The sequence below is a fragment of the Erinaceus europaeus genome, chromosome 2 (assembly GCF_950295315.1).
Source record: "Erinaceus europaeus chromosome 2, mEriEur2.1, whole genome shotgun sequence".
NCBI lineage: Eukaryota > Metazoa > Chordata > Mammalia > Eulipotyphla > Erinaceidae > Erinaceus > Erinaceus europaeus.
The window spans coordinates 117,663,781-117,689,052 of NC_080163.1; the positions used below are offsets into that span (position 1 = coordinate 117,663,781).

At 48.8% G+C, this 25,272-nt stretch overlaps 2 protein-coding genes across 6 annotated transcripts; one reads left to right on the forward strand and one right to left on the reverse strand.

Annotated features, from left to right (window-relative positions):
* The first annotated feature begins 1,121 nt into the window (after positions 1–1,121).
* LOC103120686 (5-hydroxyisourate hydrolase-like) lies at positions 1,122–4,779 on the forward strand. Of its 3 annotated transcripts, none has more exons than XM_016191820.2 (4): positions 1,122–1,242; positions 1,837–1,976; positions 3,889–4,024; positions 4,502–4,779. In XM_016191820.2, exons 2-4 carry the CDS (start codon positions 1,846–1,848, stop codon positions 4,589–4,591), a joined length of 357 nt encoding a protein of 118 aa, XP_016047306.1. In that variant the 5' UTR covers positions 1,122–1,242; positions 1,837–1,845; the 3' UTR covers positions 4,592–4,779. The 3 variants fall into 3 exon arrangements, with proteins under 3 accessions (XP_016047306.1, XP_007531207.2, XP_016047308.1); XM_007531145.3 differs by lacking the exon at positions 1,122–1,242 and adding an exon at positions 1,253–1,403; XM_016191822.2 differs by lacking the exon at positions 1,122–1,242 and adding an exon at positions 1,260–1,392.
* Positions 4,780–4,880: 101 nt separating this feature from the next.
* Positions 4,881–23,560, reverse strand: GAS8 (growth arrest specific 8). 3 transcript variants are annotated; one of them, XM_007531156.3, is made up of 11 exons: positions 23,519–23,560; positions 21,770–21,856; positions 18,120–18,317; positions 17,620–17,826; positions 11,170–11,224; positions 10,401–10,606; positions 9,426–9,593; positions 8,906–8,992; positions 6,780–6,989; positions 5,545–5,610; positions 4,881–5,150 (listed from the first exon to the last, which is right to left on the reverse strand). In XM_007531156.3, exons 1-11 carry the CDS (start codon positions 23,519–23,521, stop codon positions 5,001–5,003), a joined length of 1,437 nt encoding a protein of 478 aa, XP_007531218.2. In that variant the 5' UTR covers positions 23,522–23,560; the 3' UTR covers positions 4,881–5,000. The 3 variants fall into 3 exon arrangements, with proteins under 3 accessions (XP_007531218.2, XP_060040943.1, XP_060040944.1); XM_060184960.1 differs by having other exon boundaries at positions 18,120–18,337; positions 23,519–23,552; XM_060184961.1 differs by lacking the exons at positions 18,120–18,317; positions 21,770–21,856; positions 23,519–23,560 and having other exon boundaries at positions 11,170–11,243; positions 17,620–17,756.
* Between the last annotated feature and the right edge of the window lie 1,712 nt (positions 23,561–25,272).

Consider the following 25,272-nt stretch of genomic DNA (forward strand, 5'->3'; position numbering starts at 1 on the left):
TTCTCTCCCCTCTCTGTCTTCCCCTCCTCTCTCAATTTCTCTGTCCTATCCAACAACACCAACAGCAATAATAATAATAACAACGATGACGATAAACAAGGGCAACTAAAGGGAACAAAAAATATATATATACATATATATATATATATATATATATATATATATCTTTTAAAAATTTAAGTCTTGCGGACAGGCAGTGGCATGCCTGGTTAACTGCTCACATCACAGCGAGCAAGGATACAGGTTCAAGCCTCCGGTCCCCACCTGCAGGGGGAAAGCTTCATGAGCGGTGAAGCAAGGTTACAGGTGTCTTTCTCTCTCCCTGTCTCCCCTACCCTCTCAATTTCTTGCTGCCTCTATCCAATAAATAAAGATAAAGATTTAAAAAATCTGTATCTGAGAGGGCTGGGTGGTGGTGCACCTGGTTGAGCGCACACGTTACAATGCACAAGGTCCCAGGTTCTAGTCTCTGGTCCCCACCTGCAGGGGGAAAGCCTCACGAGTGGTGAAGCAGGGCTGCAGGTGTCTCTCTCCCTCTCTATCCCCTCTCCCCTCTCGATTTCTGGCTGTCTCTATCCAATAAATAAATAAAGATAATTTAAAAAATTTTTAATCTATACCTGTGAACCGGTGCCTGTTGGCTCAGCTCACTCTGCCAAACCTCGCGCTGACTGCACTGGGAGGGGCGGCTGTGACAGAAGGGGGGCTGGAGGCAGCAAAGCTATCCTCCCTCGGACGAAGCCTCTCCTGCTTACTGCCCCGATTTACAGAGGCACGGGCCACGCGTCCCAGCAAGGCTGTCAGAATCGGAAACTTTATCCGCCTGCCCTGGGGCTTCCAGAGATGCTGGCTGTCCGAAGAGAAAAATTAAGTAGGTGTGCGGAGAGAGTTGGCCAGCGCGCCCCCACTTCTCCGCCCAGCGCGAAGGGGAAGGACAGGGTTTCCTGAACCCCCAACCCTGCCCACCCAGCTCAGGTGACCTCTGCCCCCAACCCCGACCTTCCACAGACCCGATCCACCCACTCCCACCAACCAGAACCCCCAGTCCAAACCTGCCTAGCACCCCACGACCCCGCCCCCTCCGCCCCGCCCCTGAGCCCCACCCCACCCCCACAGGTCCCCGCGATTCCACTTCCGGCCTGAGAGAAGACTCTCCGGCCCTCCAGACCTGTGCACTCTGTTCCTCGACGGCCCCTTCTGCGGGCACCCAGAGGCCGCCCCCTCCGCAGATCGCCCCGCCCGGTGGGTCGACGTCGCGGCCCGGACGCTGGGAGGAGCGGGACGGGGCCGCGCCTCGGCTCGAACTTCTGACCCTGCTGCCCCTAGCGAGTGCAGCCTTGAACATGAGCTCGGTGGCCGACCTGCGGCTGCGGATGCTGCAGCGACACCTGGGTTTGCAGGCGGTAGGGAGGAGGCGGGCGGGGGGTTAAGGTCAGCCGGGACCACCTGTTGTTCTAGAACTCGGAGACCGGGTCCACCACCCACGTTGATTCCGCCTAGCTGGACCAGGAGGCTCAGGTGTCTTCTGCGAGCTGGCGGGGCTGGAGAGTGGAGCTAGTAGGGTCGGGCTGGGGCTCTATAAGGTGTGTGGGGGAGGGGGGCTAGGTCAGCCTAGTGGCTTGTACTTCAGTGTATTTATTCACACTGGCAGTCTCATGGGGCTGGCTCAGCAACACGAGGGGTGTGGGGAGGGCGGCGGAGAACAACTAGGGACTCTGTCCCCAGAGCTGTTTACTCTGGCTGTGACCTCAGAACGGCTGGTAGGGACACGAGCAGCGTAGCGTCCCTCTCCCTCATCCCTGCCTCTCTCTTATCCCTGTCCCTCTTGTGGCCCAGGGCAGAGACATGGAGGCAGTCAGCAGCCCGCTGACGACACACGTGCTGGACACCGCCTCAGGGCTCCCGGCCCAGGGCCTCTGCCTCCAGCTGTCCAGGCTTGAGGACCATGGCCAGCAGTGGACTGAGCTGAAGAAAAGGTAGGAGGGAGGTCCTAGGGCAGGACTCACATCCAGACCACCTTCCACAGCGCAGGACCTGTCCAGATCTTGGCCTAGATTGTTAGGGTGAGGACAGGGCTTTGATGACAGGCTGGTCACTGCCAGAGGATCCTCCCACAAGCCCTGAAACCCAGCTCAGTTGTGCTGGGATGGGGCTGCGGGGGTGGGGTGGGAGTTTTTCTCCTCATAAGGGCTGAGGCGGCTAAGGCCCCAAGACAATCTAAAAGACTTCTTCAGAAGATTAACAGGTAGTCTTGTGCCAGGCTGCATGCAAAACACATGATTTGTTTTTATATTGTTCACACCTGAGGATGAACACCAAAATTACCCTTTATAGATGAGATTGAGGCTGCCAGAGGCAAACTCTAAGCCGGCTCCAAGCAGGTCCAGGCTCCTCTATTGGAGAGGCCCCAACTGGCTTCAGTCCTGACTGGTCAGGGCCTCCACCCAAAGAAGGCAGCCCTTTCTGGTGGTGAGTGGGTGGGGTTGGACCTCAAAGGCTCAGGGCCTTTGAGTGTGTTCAGCTCTGATCTGGGAAGAGCAGGTGGGAGTGCTCCCAGAGTCATCCAGAGTCCCACCCAACCTTCCCAAGAACTGCTGGTATAGGCTGCTTTTTTGTTGTCAGGTTTTTCTTTTTGCCAGAAATCAAACTTAGGACCTCACATATATGCTCTGTTGTTGAGACACCTTGCTGGCCCAGTTTTATTTTTTCAATTATTTTATTTTTATTTTTTTTTATATTTATTTATTTTCCCTTGTTTTCCTTGTTGTTTATTGTTGTTGTTGCTATTATCAGTTTTTATTCTTATAAGAGAAAATACACACAAAACACTACCCCACTTCCCATGGAGATTCATTTGTTGTCTTTACTGCTCTCCTGCAGTGCCCTGGCATGGAACCTGGGACCCCTCCACACAGAGCAGGTGTCCTGCTGTTAAGCCATCTCCATGCAAGCTGTGATTTCTTTTTTTTTTTTTAAAGATTTTATTTATTTATTAATGAGAAAGATAGGAGTAGAGCCAGACATCACTCTGGTACATGTGCTGCTGGGGATTGAACTCAGGACCTCATGCTTGAGAGTCTAGTTCCTTAGCCACTGAGCCACTTCCTGGATCACTGTGGTTTCTAACCATGGTAGAAACATACCAGAGCAAGATGAGAGGAACAGGTTTTTCCTGATCAGTGAGCACACCCCCAGGCCCTCAGAACCCCCCACTGGGAAGTCTGATGAATTGGGGTTTGGGTACAATTACTGACCCAGTATAGTGTGATTTATTTTATTTATTTGTTTATTGCCTCTAGGGTTATTGCTGGGGCTCAGTGCCTGCATTATGAGTCCACTGCTCCTGGCAGCCATTTTTTTTCCCATTGTTGATGTTGCTGCTGCTGGTGTTGTTATTGGATAGGACAGAGAGAAATTGAGAGAGGAGGGAAAGAAAAGGACAGACACCTGCAGACCTGTTTCATTGCCTGTGAAGTAATCACACACACACACACACACACACACACCCCGCAGGTAGGGAGCTGTAGGGATTCAAACCAGGATCCCTGCGCTGGTCCCTTGTGCTTCACACTACGTTCACTTAACCTGGTGCACTACTGCCCAGCCCCCTATTTTATGGTTTTTAAATGTTTGTAAAAGTAAGCAACATCATGAATAGAAAAACTGAAAGTACATGTGCCAAATATAAGTGAGTCTTGCTCCCAAGTTTGACTGGGAGATTTGCTTGTTCCTCCGTTTCTACCTGCCCGCACTGCCACCTCAGAGGAGCTGCTCACTGTAAGCCAGATCAGACTGCTAGGTACCTGATGCCATTAAGTTTGCAGACCTGGGGGGGGCTAGCCAGGGGCACCCCCTCACACCTCCTCTGCAGCTCTCTCTCCTCCCCAGCTACACCAACTCTGACGGTCGCTGCCCTGGACTCCTGCCACCAGGCCAGATGAAGGCAGGCACCTACAAGCTATTCTTTGACACTGAGGGCTACTGGGGGAAGAGAGGGCAGGAGAGCTTCTACCCATATGTGGAGGTAAGGTCCTGCTGTAGGGGTGGATTGAACCCACCCCTCCCTGCACCCCCAGAGCAGTGAGCTCACCTGCTTTGAACTCCCAGAAGAAAGGTGCCCAAGAGAATAATACAGTGAGCCCTGCCTGCCCTGCCCCACCCTGCCCCTGGGTGACTCAGCCCCTGCAGGACAGAGGTGTTCACCCAGCACCAGCCCACCCACTAGGTCACTAGGCCTAACTTCTCATCTGCCCTTCACCTGACCCTCTTTGAAGAGAAGAGGAAGGCTTGGGAGCCTGCCGGTCAAGAGGCCCTCAAGCTGAATGCTTTCTCTGAGAGGATTCAGACTGTCCTCGGGTCCTCACCAGTCTCCACTCTCCATAGCAGGCTACTGGCCCACAGCCTGAGTGGCTGAGTTCTCCCCAGGAATGTAGGCTAGGTTGCTTGTCTGCTGTGTGTGGACTCCTCGCTCTATCCTGGATGTGTACTCTGCCTCCCTTAGGTCGTTTTCACCATCACCAATGAGACCCACAAGTTCCATGTACCTCTGCTGCTGAGTCCATGGTCTTACACCACGTACCGAGGGAGCTAGTGGCAGGGCCACTTTCAGTCTGGATGATCGTCAGCTGACCTGTGAGCACCAACCCATCCGTCACCAAGGGGAGCCGAGCCACCCTGGCCCTCAACTGAGTGGGCTCGTGTTCCTCAAAGATGTCAGGTCACACATCCAGTGAAAGGTTCTGTGACTTATGTCAATAAAGGCAGTGCTGGCATCTGCAAGGCTGCTGTGATCACTGGTGTCCCATGGTGGGACAAGAGTGTTGGCAGAGGAGGAAGAGCCAGGTGTCGTGGCAACAGAGGTGCTTCTCTATGCAGCCACATAAGAGGATACATAGCAAATATGAAAAAGCTTCATTTCTAACTAGACCAATCTCAACAGCAGACACCTGAGACCCATAGTATGGAAGGGAGAGTCATCCAGGGAGCAGTCCTGGCAGGGGCTACGTCGGGGTGCCCACCAGTCCTGCAGGGCCCTGGCCCAGCGTCTGCCTGACCACAGCGGTCTCCAGGGGTCTGAAACCCATGTTGTCCAGGGGGATCCCGAAGGCCAGCAGCTTCGCCTCGTAGGTACGCAGCAGGTCATTGTGGGCCTGTTGGGGCAGCAGCAGAGTGGGGGGGGGGGAGTGAGGACAATCTGAAGCTGTGGGTGGGGGGACCACTGTGTGAACTCAACTAACCCACAATGGCAAGGGTTATACCCTAACTGCCCCCTGCTTGTAGAAAAGTGGCATTAACCTGGGGGGAGCAGAAGAGGCCCTTCCAGTCACCTCAGAGGCTGGGCCAGCACAGGATAGAGAGCAAGAGAGAAACAGGGAAGGGCTGCCGGATGGACTTGCACCAGCCCAGCCCTGCGAGGGATGCCAGGCCAGCAGTCAGTTCTAGGGACACTCTGCAGGTTGAGAGGCCCTGAGCAGGGACTGATGCCCCTGCCCCACATCAAAGGTTTAAGTCAGGTGGAGGCCTGAGGAGGACAAGGGCTCTGACCTTGCAAACCCGGGCCAGCTCATACTGCAAGTCCTTGATGGTGTTGTTCTTCGATTCCAGAACATCCTGAGGAGAGAAATGCAGGTGTAGTTTGTCTTTGAGCTGAGGCTTGGGTAGAGAGGTGGATTGTGGCCTAGGAACCCCAGCAAGGGATCCTGTACAACCGAGAACACACAGGGAGCAGCCAGTGCAGAAAGGTTTTGAAGAGTCCACCTCTCTGCAAGGAGAGGCTAGAAGGGGCAGGCCTGGTCTGGTTCTGAAGCTACCTTGCAGCCATGGCTCAGGGGCCACCTGCACTACCCCACTCCTGCTGCCTAGAGTAACTATGAAAGGCCAGAGTTGGCCCACCCTATACCCACAGTCAAGGCACCCGTGTGAGCATCCCAACTGAGATGAGGTCATTCCACAGCCCACCTCACCTTGCCAACAGTGCCCTCAATCCCACAGTCAATGTTCACATTAGTTCACACAGAAGTGGGGGTACGAACAGAGAGGAGCCCTAGACCTGGGGCCACTGTGCTGTCCTTCAAATATGGCTTACACAGCCCCGGCCCCTTCCTCAATTGGTGACAAGCCCCCCACCCCATATCAGTTGGCCTGCTCCCCTCTAGCCCTCAGGGTCCTGTGTGCACAGCTGACTCTGATTCAGTCCTACCCTCCTCACTGGCCCCAAATTCAGGGGCACAATAGACAAACTTCACATGACTCCCCAGCTGGCCCAGTTCCAGGTAAGAGCTGTGAGGCTCACACCTGTTAAACCAGTGTGCCCGTGATCACTGTCTGACTCCCTCTTATCTGTCCTGGTCACTGCTGTGCCCCTTCCCTACCCAGGACAGACCCAGCACAGAGGAAACAGCTGTGGGCCTGGAGTCACTCCCTTTACCAGCACCCCCAAAGGGGTGCTACACCCTGCACCACCCTTCACCTAACTGCCCCCACCGAGACTAACATATTTTGGTGTCCCAGGCAGAGTGTGTGGTGAGAAAACATTTTGAGTCTAGTGTAACAGCTCTGTTCTCACCAATCTGGGCATTCAGATAAGGGCTCGAGCTCAGGGACGTCGTATCTTCTCTCTTGGGTCTCCTTTTAACTGGCCACTCAGAGTACAAATCATAGACAAGTATGGGGTCCCATAAGAGAGGGGACTCCCACCCGTCCCCAGACACACACACACACACACACACACACACACACACACTCTGGAAGCAAAAATAGGAAGCCAGGCCAGTGCCTACCTCTAGCTTCCGGGACACAAGTGTCAGGGCTGCGGGGTCCAGGTTGGAGGCAGCCAGCACCTCGTTGAACTGCACCTCTTTCCTCTCCACGGCAGCATTAAGTGCCTGTAGCTTGCGCTCCAGGATCAGGTTCTTGAAGCCCACCTTCTGCTGCACCTCCAGGATGGCTGCAGTGAACTTCTTGTACAGATCGTCCCGCTCTTGCTGCACCTGCAGGGTGGCTGTGTGGGGAAGCTGCAGCCAGGGTGCCTCCCTAGTGGAAGTCTCCTCCCACCTGTGTCTCAGGCCAGGACACATCCACACCCACACACACAGGCTTCTACAGCAGCACCCACACCCCTGAGCTGGTGAATCTGTTATCTACACTGCCTGCACCCCATCTCTGACAGAATGAAAGGCTGCAGCTATCCTCACTGGAAGGTTGAAGGAAACACTAAGGGGCCCTCCTCTAAGAGGTATCTCAGTAAATGAGTGGCCCCATTTCAAAGCCACTCCTTGGAGAGGTTCAGCCTGGTCCTAGGCTTGGGTGGTGTGCTCAAGGCAGATGTAAGACGCAGAGTTTCACACTCCAGCTAGCAATTTGGGTTTGGGAGATATAGCAATACTATTATCCACAATATTCTTCAATGTTAACTGTATTTTAGCAGTGATTTATTTATTTATTTTGCCTCCAGGTTTATTGCTGGAGCTCAGTGCCAGCACTACAAATCCACTGTTCCTGCCAGATAGTTTTTTTTCCATTTTACTGGATAAGACAGAAAGAAATTGAGAGGGGAAGAGGTGAAAAGGAAAGGAGAAAGATAAGACACTTGCAGATCTGTTTTGCTGCTTGTGAAGCATCCTCCATGCAGGTGGGGAGTGAGGGGCTTGAATCCTAATCCTTGCACGGGCCCCTGCATTTCGTACTATGTGTACTTGACAGGTAAGCCACCTCCCAGCCACAGCAGTGATGTTTGAAACATAAAAACTTTAATGGGGCCAGGCAGTAGTGTACCCTGTTAAATGCACATAGTACTAAGCACAAGGACCTGCATAAGGTTTCAGGTTTGAATCCCCTGCTCCCCACCTATAGGAGGGACACTTCACAAGTAGTGAAGCAGGTCTGCAGGTGTCTCTCTTTTTCTCTCCCTCTCTATCTCCCCTTGCCAGATTAGCTTCGTGGGCAGGAGACAGAGATGACCAGGGACTCATGGCTGAGCTGAGAACGCAGTTTAATCTTTATTCACGAGCAGGGATGCAGTTCAACAAAACTAATCTCTTCTCATCACAACACAATTCTGTCCTGCATCTCTCCTCAGGCGGAAGAGTCAGGAACAAAGGAAGTATGTACGATAGGGGGCAGGGAGAAGGAACAAGCCCGAACCAGCAAGGACTAAACCAATGTCCCAGAGGCAGGGGGAGTGAGGACCAACAGTGGATATGCAAATAGAACACATGGCAAGCAATACAAAGCGAACCCAATGTGATGATCAAAACAGAAGGCTTCACAAGCAGAATCCAGAAGCATACCAACATCCCCCTTCTCTCTCAATTTCTCTCTGTCCTATCCAATAAAATGGAAAAAAAAAAAAAAAGGGGACCAGGTGGTGGCGCACCTGGTTGAGTGCACACATTACAATGCACAAGTTTGAGCCCCCAGTCCCCACCTGCAGGGGGAAAGCTTTGTGAATGGTGAAGCAGGGCTGCAGGTATCTCTTGTCTCTCTCCCTCTCTGTCACCCCCTTCATTCTCCATTTCTGGCTGTCTCTATCTAATAAAGATTTAAAGAGAAAGAAAGAAATGGCTACCAGGAGCAGTGGATTTGTAGTGCTGGCACTGAGCCCCAGCAATAACCCTGGAGGCAAAAAAAAAAAACAAAAAAAACTTTATGCAAAAGACTCAGAAACATGTCTGCAGATGGTAAAGAGAGCCTGCACTCTGTGAGACACCTACCCCCCAGCTATGCCTTCTTCAAAGCTACACTGAATGAAGAGCAGGCAAAAAGGACCCCAACTTCTGAACCTGGAAACCTAGTTATGTCCTCTTGAAGGACCTCCTAGATCCAGCGTAGGAGGCAAGCCTACAGAAGGAGCCCTCCCTGGTTGGGGTCCCAGCTCACTGGCTGTGGGGCCACTGGTGGGCCTTACCTTGAGGAAGCGCTGCTCTAGCACCTCATGCTCCCACTGTAGGCTCTTCAGTTCCTTCTCAGTGACTTTCAAGCGTGCTTTTATGCTCTGGAGAGAAAATGGGAGTGAGGGGCGGGAAATCTCTGGAATTTGGGCATCCAAGTAATGTGGGATCCTGGAAGAGGGCAAGGCCCAAAAATAATCACCAGAAAGAACTGACTCCAAGGACAACAAAAGGTAAAATAAATAAATAAAATTACAAAAAATTTTTAAAAAAAGAACTGACTCCAAGTCATAAATGGCCAAATCAAAACACGGTGGGTTGGAAGGCATAGCTGTCACCTAGAATAGGCAGAGGTTTTTACACGCCCGGGAGCACAGGATCTAAGATTCAGCCCCTCCCTCATCCCCTAAGAACTAATCCCTTGGGTAGTGGTGCAGGGGTGGGGTGGGGTGGGGGGTGGACAAGAGCCATCTGTCTCCTGATGCTGCTTCTGCTCTCTGAGGCAAGCAGTGGTGTGGTCAGTTCACGGACACTCACGAGCATGATCTGCTTATCCCTCTCGTACTTCCCAAGCTTCTTCTGCATCTCACTCATCTCCTCCCGGGCCTTCTGCAGAGGGTCTGCCAGGCGCTTGTTCTGAACGGACACCTCCATCATCTCCTTTTCCAGGTGGTCCTCCTTTTTCCGCATGTCCTCCATCTGCTCCTGTGGGCAGACCAGGGCAAAGGGAAGGGGGTGTCAGCAGGCAAACCCAACAGAGTCATGAACTCCTGACCAAAACAAAAGTCCCAGCCCACACAATGAGGACCTAGACCTGTCTTATGCATAAAGAGTATATTTGCACTTAAACTGGATTTTCTAGGACTATGAGTTTTCTAGGAATGCAGCTTCCACACCAGACTGAGATTACACAATTTGGATCACCCCCATCTCACATGTTCCCTATTATGAAAATGACCTCCCAGGGGCTGGGCAGTAGCATAGCAGGCTAAGTGCACATGGTGCAAAGCGCAAGGATTGGCATAGGGATCCCGGTTCGAGCCCCCGGCTTCCCACCTGCAAGGGAGTCACTTCACAAGCAGTGAAGCAGATCTGCAGAAAGATCTTTCTCTCCCCTTCTCTGTCTTCCCCTCCTCTTTCCATTTCTCTCTGTCCTATTCAGTAACAATGTCAGCAATAACAACAACAACAATAAATAATAATGGCAACAAAAGGGAAAAAATAGCCTCCAGGAGCAGTGGATTCATAGTACAGGCACCAAACCCCAGCAATAACCCTGGAGGCAAAAAGAAAGAGAAAAAATGCCCTCCCTTGATTCTGCCTGAGTCTCACCTATTGGACGCACATTGTCTTCTTCCCCTTTAGCTACAGCTAGGACCCTATCCTTGTGGTTTTCAGTTGCAGATGTAGTGAGATGCTACCTCTGTCATTTCAGTTAAGGATAGTTCAGGGGCATTGTCAAGACTTTTGTGTACAGAGTGTTAGTGCATCCGGGCTGTGGCGCAGGGGCACCTTGAGGGAATTGATGAGGGCCAGGTTGTTGAGGGTGATGTCATTGTAATAGTTCTTGATGTCCGTGAAGGCCTCCTCGTGGCGCTGCATCAGATTGCTGATCTGGCCGTTCTTCCTCTCCTCCACTTCGTGGATCTCAGTCTTTCTCCGAAGGTCCAGCTCATCCCTAAGCATCTTCATCTTCTTATCATACTTGGCCTCAATTTCTGAAAGGCAGCATCACAGAGAACTGCTCAGCTGAGGAAGAGCAGCAGTGTAGCTACAAGAATAAATGGAGCCTGTCCAGGGCCCAGGAACACCCACAGGACAGAAGCTGCCCAGGTTCTGCTTAGCATCAGCAATGGGCTCTGCCTGTGCCTGGGCAGGCCGTGTGAACAGCAAGCTCCAAACAGCTGAGCGCCAGATCATCCCAGTGAACTCTACCCAGGACTTAGATAATAGGGCTTCATGAGGAAACCAGGTAGAGTCCTGAAACAGGAGACCCTGCAGACCAGGAGCCATAAGGATGTCTATTCTAAGACTCCTGCCCATGAGACTGAATAACTACCACCCACTTCTCATTGCCAACTGGAGCCAGGAGTGGGGCAGTAGGCGGTGATCAAAGCCTCCCAACACACATGAAAATAAATTTCTCTGGGACACAGTAGTTCATAGGTTTTGGAAACTACCCCATCCTCTCTTTGTACCTCAGGGTAGTTTTAACCTGGGTTATGGGCCCCGGGCTCACAAGGGATGAGAGGGCTCTCTCGTGTCCTTATGTGACACTGACCTCGGACTTGCCTCTCAAAGTCGTTGCGCATCTTGGTGATCTCCTCAGTGTGTTTCTACAAAGACAGAAGCAGGCTGTGGGGCCAAGAGTTAGCACGCTGGATAGGGCCCATACCTTACCATGCATGCAACACTTCAAACCCCTGCACTATATGGGCGTTACCACAGCACCGGAGGAAGGAGCCACAGTGCTGTGGTGCCTCTCCCTCTCTCTGCCTCTGTCTCTCCTATGTATCTCTGTAGCTGAGTGAAAAGGTCGACCTAGAAATGGTGAAATCATGTATATGTGAAGTCCTACTCTTGAGAGAAAAAAGAAGACTCATGAGGAGGTTGGGATCCAGCTCCCTAGGTCGAGTGTATACTCTACCATACATGAGGACCTGAGTTTGAGCTCCCAGCCACCACATGGGAGCACCTGCATAGGGGAAGCTTCACAAGTGGTGAAACAGTATCGCAGTGTCTCTCTCAAACCCTCTATTAAAAAAAGCAAAAAGGTATGGTCCGAGAAGTGGCACAGTGATAGGGCTTTGGACTCTCAAGCATGGGGTCCTGAGTTTGATACCCGGCAGCACATATGCCAGAGTGATGTCTGGTTCTTTTTCTCTCCTCCTATCTTTCTCATTAGTAAATAAATAAAATCTTTAAAATACATATATATAAAAGGCTGGAAAGAGAGCACACTTGGTAACACAACAGGCTTTCATCCCCAAAGCACCAGAGGTCCCAGATTCAATCTGTTAAGCCAGAACTGTGCAGTGCTCTGGTTTATTTAAAAAAAAAAAAAAAAAAAAAGTGTGCATAGCAGAGCTCAGCACTCAGCAGTGTTCTGACCTAAAATAAAAACAAAACTGAGAACCAGCCAAATAGCTCACTTGGATTGTATACTGCTTTTGGTCATGTACACAACCCAAGTTTGAGCCCAGCTTTGAAGAAACTTCAATGTTGTACTTTCTTCCCTTCTTTCTCTGCCTCTGCCTCTATCTAAAGTCACCCTAGAGCAAAGGCCCAGTGATGATTTAAAAAAATAAAAATAAGTAAATAAAGTCATAAACACATTAAGTTGTCAGAAAAGTCATGATACATTTTTGTTTCTCTACACGAAAACATATATATATGTATATATATGAAGAAACATAGACTGACACACAGAGAATCTACTAAGGGTACTGGATCATCTAGGCATAAAGCCCCAGCAGAAGCTCTGGTGGCAAAAAAGAAAAGAGAGGAAAGAAAAAGGTACAGGCCACTACTATAGGATAGAGCACAGCCTCTCACCTGGGCTGGGCCTACCCTTACCTCTGAGCTCATGCCCATGCCCACACAACATGGTTCTGGCAGCTTCCACATTGCATAAGCACTTCCCTCAGTCAAAGTCACTTGTGAACTTGAGCAGTTAGCACCCTCATCCATCTACCCACCCACACATGGGAGAGCAGGCCATCTAGTGCTAAGTTATGTCTCTCCTAGGGAAGGGATGCTAACCTTCTCCCAGGCCTACAGAAGCACTAGACACTATTTTTAAGTTATCTAAAAATGTTGAAAGGCGGTAGTCAGGCAGTAGCGCAGCAGGTTAAGCGCACATGACAAAGCGTAAGAACTGGCAGAAGGATCCTGGGTGGAGCCCCAGGCTCCCCACCTACAGGGGCATGGCTTCACTGGCAGGCGGTAAAGCAGGTCTGCAGGTATCTGTCTTTCTCTCCCCCTCTCTGTCTCCCCCTCCTCTCTCCATTTCTCTCTGTCCTATCCAACATCGACGACATCAGTAACAACAACAATAATAACTACAACAACGATAAAAAGACAAGGGCAACAAAAGGGAAAATAAATAAATAAAAATTTAAAAATGTTGAAGCGCCAGGGATTTGCACAGAGGTAGTACACCAGATTTCTTATTTATTTATTCCCTTTTGTTGCCCTTGTTGTTTTATTGTTGTAGTTATTATTGTTATTGATGTTATCATTGTTGGATAGGACAGAGAGAAATGGAGAGAGGAGGGGAAGACAGAGAGGGGGAGAGACACCTGCAAACCTGCTTCAGAGCTTGTGAAGCGAGTCCCCTACAGGTGGGGAACCGGGGGCTCAAACCCAGATCTTTACTCTGGTCCTTACGCTTTGCGCCACGTACGCTTAACCCACTGCGCTACCGCCCAGACTCCCTACACCAGACTTTCATGTCTAATATTCCAGGTCCCAGGTTCAATCCCTGGCATCACCATAGTTGAACAGAGTTGAACTCTGTTCCAGCTCCAGTTACTCCCTAGCTATCTAGCTCTCATGAAAATAAAATCTTTATAATATTTTTTTTAAAGTAACAATAACAAGAGTCGGGCAGTACCGCAGCGGATTAAGCGCCCAAGGTGCAAAGTGACCGGTGTAAGGATCCCGGTTCCAGCCCCCGGCTCCTCACCTGCAGGGGAGGGGGTCACTTCACGGGCGGTGAAGCAGGTCTACAGGTGTGTGTCTTTCTCTCCCCCTCTGTCTTCCACATCTCCCTCCATTTCTCTCTGTTCTATCCAACAATGACATCAATAACAACAAGAATAACTACAACAATAAAAAAGAGCAACAAAAGGGAATAAAGAAATTAATATTTAAAAAATCATTTAAAAAAAAAGTAACGGGGGTCGGGCGGTAGCGCAGCAGGTTGAGTGCACATGGCACGGATCGCAAGGACTGGCATAGGGATCCAGGTTCCAGCCCCCTCTCCCCACCTGCAGGGGAGTCGCTTCACAGGCGGTGAAGCAGGTCTGCAGGTGTCTATCTTTCTCTCCCCCCTCTGTCTTCCCCTCCTCTCTCGATTTCTCTCTGACTTATCTAACAATGAACGAATTCAACAATGACAATAATGACCACACCAAGGCTACAACAACAAGGGCAACAAAGCGGGGAAAGAGGTGGCCTCCAGGAGCAGTGGATTCATGGTGCAGGTACTGAGCCCCAGCAATAACCCTGGAGGTTAAAAAAAAAAAAAAGTAACAATAAGGGCGGAGATTAGATAGCATAATGGCTATGCAAAGAGACTACACCTGAGACTCCAAAGTCCCAGGTTCAATCCCCCACACCACCATAAGCCAGAACTGAACAGTATTCTGGTTAAAAAAAAAAAAAAAAGTAATGGGAGTCAGGCAGTAGGTAGCACAGCGGGTTAAGCACACGTGGCACAAAGCTCAAGGACCAGCATAAGGATCCCAGTTCGAGCTCCCGGCTCCCCAACTGCAGGGGAGTCACTTCACAAGTAGTGAAGTAGGTCTGCAGGTGTCTTTCTCTCCCCCTCTCTGTATTTCCCTCCTCTCTCCATTTCTCTCTGTACTATCCAACAATGACATCGTAACAAAAATAAGGCAACAAAAGGAAATAAATAAATATTTTTAAAGTAACAATAATATGCAGATACTTATCATGGGGAGATAAGAAATTGTGCCCATATGTCAACAGCTGTCCTGTAAACAATTATTTTCCCCAATAATATAACATGGGGGAAAATTAATAATTTGGAGAATAATAAACTAATAATAACAATAAAAATGTTGAATAGGAATTAAGGGGAGGGGGGACATTTTTCAAAGGAAACACAATATACTATCCATATCCAAGCTCTAGGTAAGCAGACATCCTCCCCCTCACTGATTTCATCAAGAATCAGTAACAGTTACTTCTGTTAGAAAAGACCAAGAATTCTGAAGATCTGACTTCACACCCTTAGGTCCTTACTGCAGTGTCACTGAGTTTCTTCCTAATTACTTGAGGTTGGCCTGCCTCCAGGCAGGAGGCATCCTTCCAACCCACACCCAGAAAGAACCTTTAAAAACCAAAGTCAGACACATCTTCCTTCTGCCCAAACCCTATGAAAGTTCCTGACTCAGCCAAGGCCAAAGCCACCCGTCAGTCCTCATCATGGTGTTCAACACCCATTTGCTCAGACCTGGCTTCCCAACTGCCCCACTCCCCTGGCCTCTCCCAGCCTGGCTCAGTCTACTTTCTTCCAGCCTTTACCAAACAACATCTTTTCAGTGAGGCCTCCCAGAAGTCCCTGTAGAAAAAGTGTACTTTGCTCTTTCTGTAGCAATTCTATTCCCAGATGTGCTGTACCCATCTCACTCAATGTCTTGCCTTCTGTCTTGTGTGTAGTCTCTCCTTGTGAGACCATCAGCCACACACCAGGTCTCTTCCTCCTATGCTTTCAAAGATTAGAATAGGACCTGGCAAATATGGGCATTCAGCAACAGATTTTAACCTCCACCTGGAATCCACCAACCCTCCTCAGAAAGCATCAGAACATCCGGTATGTCATCAGGCATTCATGAGCCCAGTTTGCCCAACAAAATTCCACAGCCCCCAGGCACTGGTACATGGGACACTTTAGAGCTGACAGTGTTTCTTTTTTTCTCTTTCTTTCCTTTCTTTTCCTTTCCTTTCCTTCCCTTCTGTTCCCTTCCGTTCCCTTCCCTTTCCTTTCCTTTCCTTCTCTCTCTCTTTACCAGAGCAATGCTTAGCTCCGGCTTCTGGGGGGGGGGGGGATTGAAAGTAGGACTTTGGGGAGTCGGGCAGTAGCACAGTGGGTTAAGCGCAGGTGGCGCAAAGCACAAGGACCGGCATAAGGATCCCGGTTCGAACCCGGCTCCCCACCTGCAGGGGAGTCGCCTTCACAGGCTGTGAAGCAGGTCTGCAGGTGTCTATCTTTCTCTCCTCCTCTCTGTCTTCCCCTCCTCTCTCCATTTCTCTCTGTCCTATCCAACAACAACAACAATAACTACAACAATAAAACAACAAGGGCAACAAAAGGGAATAAATAAATAAAATAAATATTTTTTTTTTAAAAAAGTAGGACTTTGGAGCCTCAGGCATAAAAGTCTGCATAACCATTACACTGTCTCTCCCCCACCCCAGTGTTTCTTTTCTTGCCTTTTTTTTTTTTTCATAGTCATCACTGAGGCAACACTGCTCCAAATTGACTTTTTCAGATAAAAAGACAGAAGAAGGAAAGAAACCACAGTATCAAAGCTTCCTCCAGTTTGGTGGAGGCCGAGCTCAAACCTGGGTCTCACATGTGACACTATCCAGGTGTATCATTCCTTCTACTTTTCTTTCTCTTATTTGATAAGACAGAAATAAATGAGAGAAGAGGGAGAGATAGGGAAACATAGAGAGAGACACCTTCAGCACTCCTTCACCACTCTTGAAGCTTCCTAACCAGGTCCTTGAGCACCATAAATTGTGCTCAATCAGGGTGTATTTCTAAATGCCCCCAATGTCCTCCCTGGGAAAGTGCTTGGGTGTCAGAGGTCCACAGCACACATGGAGAGGGACCTAGAGTTGAACTTTCCTCTCAGAAATTCAGCTTGTTGTTCACATTGAGACAGAATTCTGTACTTGGCCTCCACATGGGGTTTGATTGGCTGCATACTATTTTTTTGTCATCACTGGAGTTTTAACATTGAAAGCTTTTTTTTTTCTTTCAGATAGTGACAGAGACAAAAAGGCAGAGAGAAGATGTAAGAGACCACAGCACCAAGACTTCCAATAGTGGTGGTGTGGGCTGGAACCTGGAACACATACAATATCTAGGTGAGCTATTTTTCCAGCCCTATCTGCATGCTTTAAAAAAAAGCCAAAACGGGAGCCAGATGGTGATGCAGTGGGTTAAGAGCACATGGCGCGAAGCACAGAGATCAGTGTAAGGATCCCGGTTCAAGCCCCTGGCTCCCCACCTGCAGGGGGGGTCACTTCACAGGCGGTGAAACAGGTCTGCAGGTGTCTATCTTTCTCTCCCCCTCTCTGTCTTCCCCTCCTCTTTCAATTTCTCTCTGTCCTACCCAACAATGGCAGCAATTGTTGGTATGCATGAGACCCCTTCTGTTTCATTTGGTTTAAATCCCCCCTGCTTAACACTATTCTATTTACATAACCACTTCATTCTATTTACATAACCGCTGTTAACAAGCACCTCCCTCCAGGGCACTGGTTCAATCCTCACTGTTTCATGATATGTTTTTGCTCCACCCCCCCCTCCTTGTCACACCCTGATCCCTTCTTTGTCACACCCTGATTTTCACCAGTCACTTTTCTCTCCACCCTCTCTATGTCACATCCTGTTTCCACCCTACTTGGGAAGTATATATAAAGACAGCATTGTGAGTTTTAGAGTACTGTACTTTGAGTTTAACTTAGCTCGTCTTAGATTGTGCTGCGTCCTGCATGAATAAAGAGATACTGTCTACAACCCAGCCATGAGTCCCGGGTCATCTGTTACCCGCCCGTGAAGCCAGCCCGGCAAAAACAACCTAACCCGTCGAAAACAACAAGCAATAACAACAATGATGACAATAAACAACAACAACAAATTGCTAAAATGTGGGAGCATTTACACAAATTATGAATTCCCATTTGCTCTTGGATGGCCGGGAGGTCACTGTTTCAGCACCAGCTGGTGGGCAGGGTGCCCATCACCTACCAGTCGCAAGTTCTTCACCACCACCTCATTGGCCAGCTCCTGTTCCTTGAGCTCCACTTTCAGAGTGCGCATGTCCTTGCGCAGCATGCCCTCCTGTGACCGGTGCTCCTTCTGTGCCAGCTTCATGGCGACAGTGCCCTCAGCCTTCATCTCTGTCAGGTTGTTCTGGTGCTCATACAGCAAGTGCTTCACCTTCTGCTTGTAGACCTGCCAACAGGAGGACCACCACCTGCTTATTCATACTGCCTGCTCACCTGCACACATGTCCTCATGCACAGCCTGGTCCCTGCACACACCATGCATGCACATACATGACCACACATACAGGTATGGTCAACCACAAGCATGCACACACATTCTGCCTACATGCATCTGCTTCTATATTAAAAATACCTTCAGCTTCAGTGTGGAGGACACAGAAATAACTGCGGCCTGCCTCTCACCCAGCTCCTCTGCCCCAGCACAGTAGCCCCAGCAGCACAGGTAGGCCAGCCCCTCACCTTGATCTCCACCTGGTGCCTCTCCTCAGCCTCCTCCATCTCCCGGTCTTTGTTTCGCAGCTCAGCTTTCTTCTCCTCCAGCTGCCTGCGTGTGATCTCCCAGAAGGTGTGGATCTTGTCCCGCTCCAGCTGGAAGTAGTTGCGCTCCTCCCGCTCCCGGTCCAACTCCTCCCGGATGCGGCCAACATGCTCCTCCACCTATCCAGGTGGGGCAGGGCCTTATGTGGCACCCGGCCCATGAAAGGGGTGTGTGCAGAGAGAGAAATGAGAGAGAAAAAGGGAGGGTGTGCTGCCCAAAAATGAGCCAAAACTAAGAGCAAGAAGACAACAGATGCTAGGGAGGCTCTGGGAACAGGTTATGTTCAATCAATAGCAGGAATCTCTTGAATTTAGCCAATAATCATAAAGTAATTATATCCTTTCATGAATTCCTAGGAATCTGTACTAATGCCATTTTTTATAAGAACAAAGATATGAGACACACTTATTACAACAGCAAAAATACTAAAATTTATCTAAAATAACTTAAAATAGGGATGTGGTTGAGAAATTACAGCACATCAACCAGAAGATGGTATAGCCTAGAGATCATAGATATATAAAAATGGGGAGGGAGTCAGGCGGTAGCGCAGCAGGTTAAGTGCACGTGGCACCTAGCGCAAGGACTGGCAGAAGCATCCCGGGTCAAGTGCCTGGATTCCCACCTGCAGGGGAGTCGCTTCACAAGTAGTGAAGCAGATCTGCAGCTGTCTCTCTTTCTCTCCCCCTCTCTGTCTTCCCCTCCTCTCTCCATTTCTCTCTGTCCTAGCCAGCAACAACAACATCAGTAACAACAACAATAATAACTACAATAATAAAAAGGGCAACAACAAAAGGGAATAAATAAATATTAAAAAAAGATATATGAAAATGATGTGGCAATGTGTAAATATATTCACAAAGCAGCACTAGAAGAAAAAAGCATACATCTTTATAGATTCAAATTAAAACAAAAAAAAAAAAAAAAAAAAAAACAGTAGATCCCTAACAGTTAAGAAAGTTTTCTGCAAAGCCAATTGTAAATCTGAAAATAGGTTAAAAAAAGAAAAAGTAGGACATGCTCCCAGTTTTTCTGGGGATCTGATTTCCCTCAAGACTTAGTTATCTTTTCAACACAACCTCTGGTCACTTAGTGTAAAGTTCTCTCCTAAAAACCCATTCCCTACAGGTCTCACTTCAATAGGACACAGCACAGTGGTTATGAAAAAAGGCTTTCATGCCTGAGGCTTTGAGGTTCCAGGTTCAATCCCCAGCATCACAATAAGTCAGAGCTGAACAGTGTTATGGGGAAAAGGAAAAAAAAACACTAAAGAGAGGGAGAAAGAGGCAACAAGGGAGACTGATATGGGGAGCCCCAACACAAAAGATGACAAAGACTGTTAGTAGTCAACCAACTAACCAAAGTCCATACCAGTTCTGACTGGCTCACAATTGTTAGATTTTGTCACAATTATTTTTAATACATTTATTTATTTATTTATTTATTTATTTATTTATTTATTTATTTATTTGAAAGGTAGGAGGAGAGAAAGAACCAGACATCACTCTGGTACATGTGCTGCTGGGGATCGAACTCAGGACCTCATGCTTGAGAGTCCAATGCTTTATCCCCTGCGCCACCTCTCAGACCATTATTTTTCTTATAAATACTGCCATTTCTATCTTCTCTTAAAATAGCATCAAGCAGGTAACATTGGAGTCCAGTGACCACAGAGTAACCAGGGTGAACCAAAGGCAGCTGTCCTTGATCCTCCTCCTGCCTGGAGCCTGGAAGGAGCCCCTGCCTCTCCCATGCAGCAGCAGAGCTCTGCCATCTTCCAGATTCTGTCTCCAGGAGCTGGAAGTAAGACACAGCTCATCTGCTAGAGGTGAGTCAATGTGCAATCCTGTCTGCACATGCCAGCACCAGTGAGAACACCATTATACAGACCTAATCTCACTACTTAAACTGCTAGCAGACTCCCTGCATGTAAAACAAAGCCATTCTCAACCACCGTCCAAGTTCTGTCTAGTTCCCCAGTCTCAATGCATGTGATTCTTCTTTTACTGTACTTTGCATTTACTTTTTACCTTAAAATTATCAAGTAGAAAGTAAGGGCTACTGGGCAGGGGTAGATAGCTTAATGGTTATGCAAAGAGATCCTCATGCCTGAGGCTCCAAGGTCCCAGGTTCAATTCCCCTGCACCACCATAAGCCAGAGCTGAGCAGTGCTCTGGTGAAAGAAAGAAAGAAAGAAAGAAAGAAAGAAAGAAAGAAAGAAAGAAAGAAAGAAAGAAAGGAAGGAAGGAAGGAAGGAAGGAAGGAAGGAAGGAAGGAAGAAAGGAAGGAAGGAAGGAAGGAAGAAAGAAAGAAAGAAAGAAAGAAAGGAAGAAAGGGAAAGAAAGGGTTACTAAGGCTGGTGGTGACTTGAGTCACAAGGTGTGCTATGCCATGTGAGTGACCCAGGTTTGAACCTGGACTCCACCAATTGAAGGAAGCTTCACTGTGACCAGGCAATGGTGCAACCAGTTAAGTACACATAGTACTAAGTGCAAAGATCCATGCAAGGCCCCAGGTTCAAGCCCCTGCTCCCCACCTAAAGGGGGGACGTTTCACAAACTGTGAAGCAGGTCTGTAGGTGTCTTCCTCCCTCTGTCTCCCCCTTATCTCTGTTCTATCCAATAAAATGAAGGGGGGGGACTCATTGCTGTGGTCTCTTTCACTCTCTGTCTCTATCTAAAAAAAAGATAGAAAGGTTACTAAACCAACACAATAGCTAACACTGAGCCCACAGGTCTATGCCAAGTGCTAAAAATCAAAAAGCTAAAGGAAGAACTACACTCACCCTCATGGTTTGCCACATGTTTCAGTTTTCAGGAGACTTTTAAGTGAAACTATAACTATTTATTATTTCTCTAGCCCTATGGACAGATGGCTTAAATAATTTGTAGGGCAACAGAGATAGTATAATAGACATGCAAAATATCTTTCTTGTCTGAGGCACCAACATCAGACTCTATCCCTGACACCACCATATGCCAGAACTGAGCAGTACTCTTGGTAAAAAAAAAAAATAACATTAATAACAACAATTCCTAATGCTTATAGATAAACGAGGAGTTATATGTGCATATACTATAACTCTGTAAACATCAGATGCACTAAAGGATAGGACTCAAAGGAAATTAAAAATAGCTTTTATAAAAGTCAGAAAAAGCATTTCAACCAAATTCTACTATTCTATAAAATATCATCAATCTGATTTTTTAAATCATTTTATTTATTATTGGATAGAGACAGAGAGAAATTGAGAGGGGAGGGAGAGAGACAGAGAGACACCTGCAGCCCTGCTTCACCACTTGTGAAGCTTTCCCCCTGCACGTGGGGACCGGGGTCCCGAACCTGGGACCTTGCACACTGTAATGTGCCCGCTTAACCAGGTGTGCCACCACCCAGCTCCCCAATTCTTTTTTTTTTTTATGTGAATGTGTTTAGGAGCTCTGGAACTAAGCGGAATGAGATATAGACAGAATTACAGAAGCTATAAAGTATCTGAAAGGGTGCAAGAAGACAGAGACTCACCGCTCCCACTGGACCCAAGAGTGGGCCAAGGCACATGCAGCCTGCTCACCTGTTCTTTGGTCATGTCTTCTGGAGCGAGCCCATCAACAACTGGAGTCCCTTTGGCTTTCCCCTTCTTCCCCTTCTTTTTGGGTGCCTTTAGTTATAGAAGAGTTGATGTGAGAAAAGGAGACATCTAGTAGGTTTCCCTCCCGGCTGGCTGAGGTTCTTTGGGAGATGAGCACTGTTGTGAACTCTCTATTGAACTGCTCCTTCTCCTGGGAATACTGCCCCCCACCCTGGATCACAGCACAGTGCCCTAAGGCTTCCTGACCCTAGCACAGCCAAGTTCTTTGACACCTCTGGAGAACCAAGAGGGAAGAGAAATTAACACTCATTTTCAAAGGAGAACATTTTCTCCCACAGAAAAGAAAGGGAAAAAAGAAAGATGAGGAGACCAAGAAAACAAATCAACAGTTAGAGCATGGGTTTTGTGTGCCTGGGGATCTCAGTTCAATCCCCAGAGTCACATGTACTTCTCTCATATGAAGTTCTTTTACTTATTACTATTATTTATTTATTTTCCCTTTTTTGCCCTTGTTTTATTGTTGTAGTTATTATTGTTGTTATTGATGTCATTGATAGATAGGACAGAAAGAAATGGAGAGAGGAAGGGAAGACAAAGAGGGGAGAGAAAGATAGACACCTGCAGACCTGCTTCACCGCTTGTGAGGTGACTCCCCTGCAGGTGGGGAGCCGGGGGCTCGAACCAGGATCTTTTCGCGGGTCCTTGCGCTTTGCACCGTGTGGCTTAACCCGCTGCGCTACCACCCGACTCCCCTCATATGAAGTTCTTATCACATGAAATAAAATAAATAAATAAAGATGAGGGGAGAAGAGTCGCAGCCCTAGAAGTCGCTCAGTGGCTAAAGCTTTGTACTCTCAAGCACAAGTTCCATTCCCACCATCACATGTGCTGCAGTGATGCTGATTCTTTCTCCTTACTCCCTCCTCTCTCCTGTAAAGGAAGGGGGGGGGATTCTTGGCCAGCTGTACCTGCAGATAACTGTCTCAAGGGGTACAGAGAGGAGGGTCAGCTGAGGGTCCTATTGAGAAATGCTGTTCTTCCCAGTACAGGCCAAACTCCTCCCAGGCTCTCCCACGAGGAGGCTCTATCTAGCCTGGACACACTGGAACACTGAGCTCTGGTGGACGGCCCTCTATCCACCATGATATCCATAAGGCTCTCCACCCCAGAGATCAGAGATCCCAAGGAACCCCCTGCACCCAGCTGTCCTCCCTGGTGACCCTCCGAACCTCAGCCGCACCCCCCCACACACGACCCCTTAGATTCCAAGGATCAGAAGGGTGTAGCCCCCTGCTCCAGGCAGGAAATCCTCTTGCCCCAGGTTCTCTCTCTCTCTTCTGCACACCTTGCACACAAGACCCTGCTTCTCGAGGAGGGGATTGGACTTGGAGTGCAGGGTGTCCTGAGTCTATTCTGTAAGCACAGGATACTGGACAGCCTCTCAACTCCAGAAAAAAAAAGTGCGTGCAACGCCATCTTCAGCATTCTGGGCTCTCCTGTGGCCTCCACGAGACCCCAGGTCTCAATTGCAGGAACCCAGTCCCAAGGCCTCATGTGCACGAGTGGCGGGAATCCAGGTCCCGGTCCAGGGGCTTCTCCACGCCAGACACCCGGAGACCCTGGAGCTCAAGTCCCTGTCCAAGCACCCCTCTGTGCACGAAACTGTGGAGCAAAGTTCCCATCGGCTGATCCCTGAGCCCAGGACCCCAAGGCCCTCATGCCTCTCCTCACCATGGCGCCGCTGTCCGACCCGCCGCCCGCCCAGGAGGCTGGGCCGTCTCCTAGCAACTGCTGGGTGGTCCTGCTCGAGGTCTCGAGGATCCTCGCGAGACTCCGCCACAACCACAGGCCCTGGCAACAGCATGAGCGCGTCCCTAGCAACGCCGCTGGGTGGAGCCAGGTGGTGGAGTCGGATTGTGGCCTCAGTACAGGATCTTCCAAGAGGCGCCCAATCTTTGTTTTCGCAGAATTATCTGGTGTATTGTTAGTACACCAGGAACTGCAGCGTCTCAAAGGGCAGGGAGCATGTGGATCACCTATTACTGGCAGTGTCTGAAACACTAGCGGGCAGGTGCTTTGATGAAGAACAAAGAGCTGTCACCCCTGTTTTGCTCTCTTCTCCAGACTGGATTCACATAAAGGCTGACACTAGCTTGGGCCCTCATCCTGTCTGGTTCACCTGGGAGTATCTCGCAGTCGCTGCTAGTGAAGATGGAAGATAGCTGAGTTTCCACACACACTCAGAAAGAAAAAATAAATAATAGAAAAGTATGTCCCAACTAGCTCCAAAGTTGTGAAACTAGCATGTGCCCCATTCATAAAAAATATACTGTTCTTCTTGCCAGAGTTTTTTTTTTGATAGACACTGCAGAGAACAGTTGTCAGGTTCCTTTCCTAAACTCTTACTCTGAAAACTGCTATCCATCTTACAATTTCCAAAGCAAATGCTGGATCCCTGCCACTGCTGTATTACCTATCCATGTCCCTCTGTGTCACCCAGGCTGATTGTCTAGAACAGGTGCCTGTCTTTCCATGGCATTTGTTGTCTTTTATGCTACATTCTCAGCTTTAGCATCTTCCTAAATAGTTTTTTTGCAGCAGATCATATTTTTCATCTCTTTAAGGGACAGAGAATTTCAGAATTCCCTCCCCTAGGGAGATGCTTTGGGGCCAGAGTGTGAGTAATGAAGAAAGGCTTAGGACCACCTTGTTCCACCCAAGACAAACCCTCATTATCTGGGCTTATTCAAGTTGTAGGCACCCATATAGTGACCAGAATCTGAGACTTGAGTTACAGTGTGAGCCAGCTTCCTCTTTACCCACCCAAGTCCTGTGATTGCTCTTGGAGTTGAGCAGCCAGTTGGAAGGACTGCATTGACACAGCTTGCACAGAGCTGACTTATTTATAGCAGGCCCTGAGGCCTTTGTGAGGTCTGGTCCTGCCACTGAGCCTCTGTGCCAGGAACCACTGGCCTGTAAGGTCGCCTCCCCCAAGGTGGGGGCTTCCCAGACAGAGGTTGTCAGGCAAAACAGTGCAGTTGGGGAGCACAGCAGGGTTATTATTATCTAACACTTACTTTTCAGATGCAATATGCTAGGTGCCTCATGCTGACTGGATTTTTTTTTAATGCTTTTTAAAAATTATTAATCTTCAGGATTTTTTTACCTATTTCTTTTTCTTTTTAATTTTTATTTTATTTATTGCATAGAGACAGACAGAAATCAAGATGGAAGGGGGCGACAGAGAGGGAGAAAGACACCTGTAGCACTGCTCCACCACTTCTGAAGCTTCCTCCCCTGCAGGTGGGAGTTGCTAAAAAAGCTTTTATATTCAAAGTTAACCCAATTAACAAATAATGTGATGATAACATTAACTATCGATTGTCTTTTTGAACCCTAAGACAGCAGGAACCTCACATCTCCACTATAGAGCCCCTACTTCCCCCAGTCCTGGAACCCTTGGATAGCGCCCACTTTCCCGTATG

Excerpts from the sequence above, each read along its gene's own strand:
- LOC103120686 (XM_007531145.3), top strand. The coding sequence starts at position 1,344 with ATGAGCTCGGTGGCCGACCTGCGGCTGCGGATGCTGCAGCGACACCTG. Across the intron at positions 1,404-1,836 it reads GACACCTGGGTTTGCAGGCG|GGCAGAGACATGGAGGCAGT; the intron begins GTAGGGAGGAGG and ends CTTGTGGCCCAG. Across the intron at positions 1,977-3,888 it reads TGGACTGAGCTGAAGAAAAG|CTACACCAACTCTGACGGTC; the intron begins GTAGGAGGGAGG and ends TCTCCTCCCCAG.
- GAS8 (XM_007531156.3), bottom strand. Across the intron at positions 10,607-11,169 it reads CTTTGAGAGGCAAGTCCGAG|AAATTGAGGCCAAGTATGAT; the intron begins GTCAGTGTCACA and ends GCTGCCTTTCAG. Across the intron at positions 5,151-5,544 it reads AGCTGGCCCGGGTTTGCAAG|GCCCACAATGACCTGCTGCG; the intron begins GTCAGAGCCCTT and ends CTGCCCCAACAG.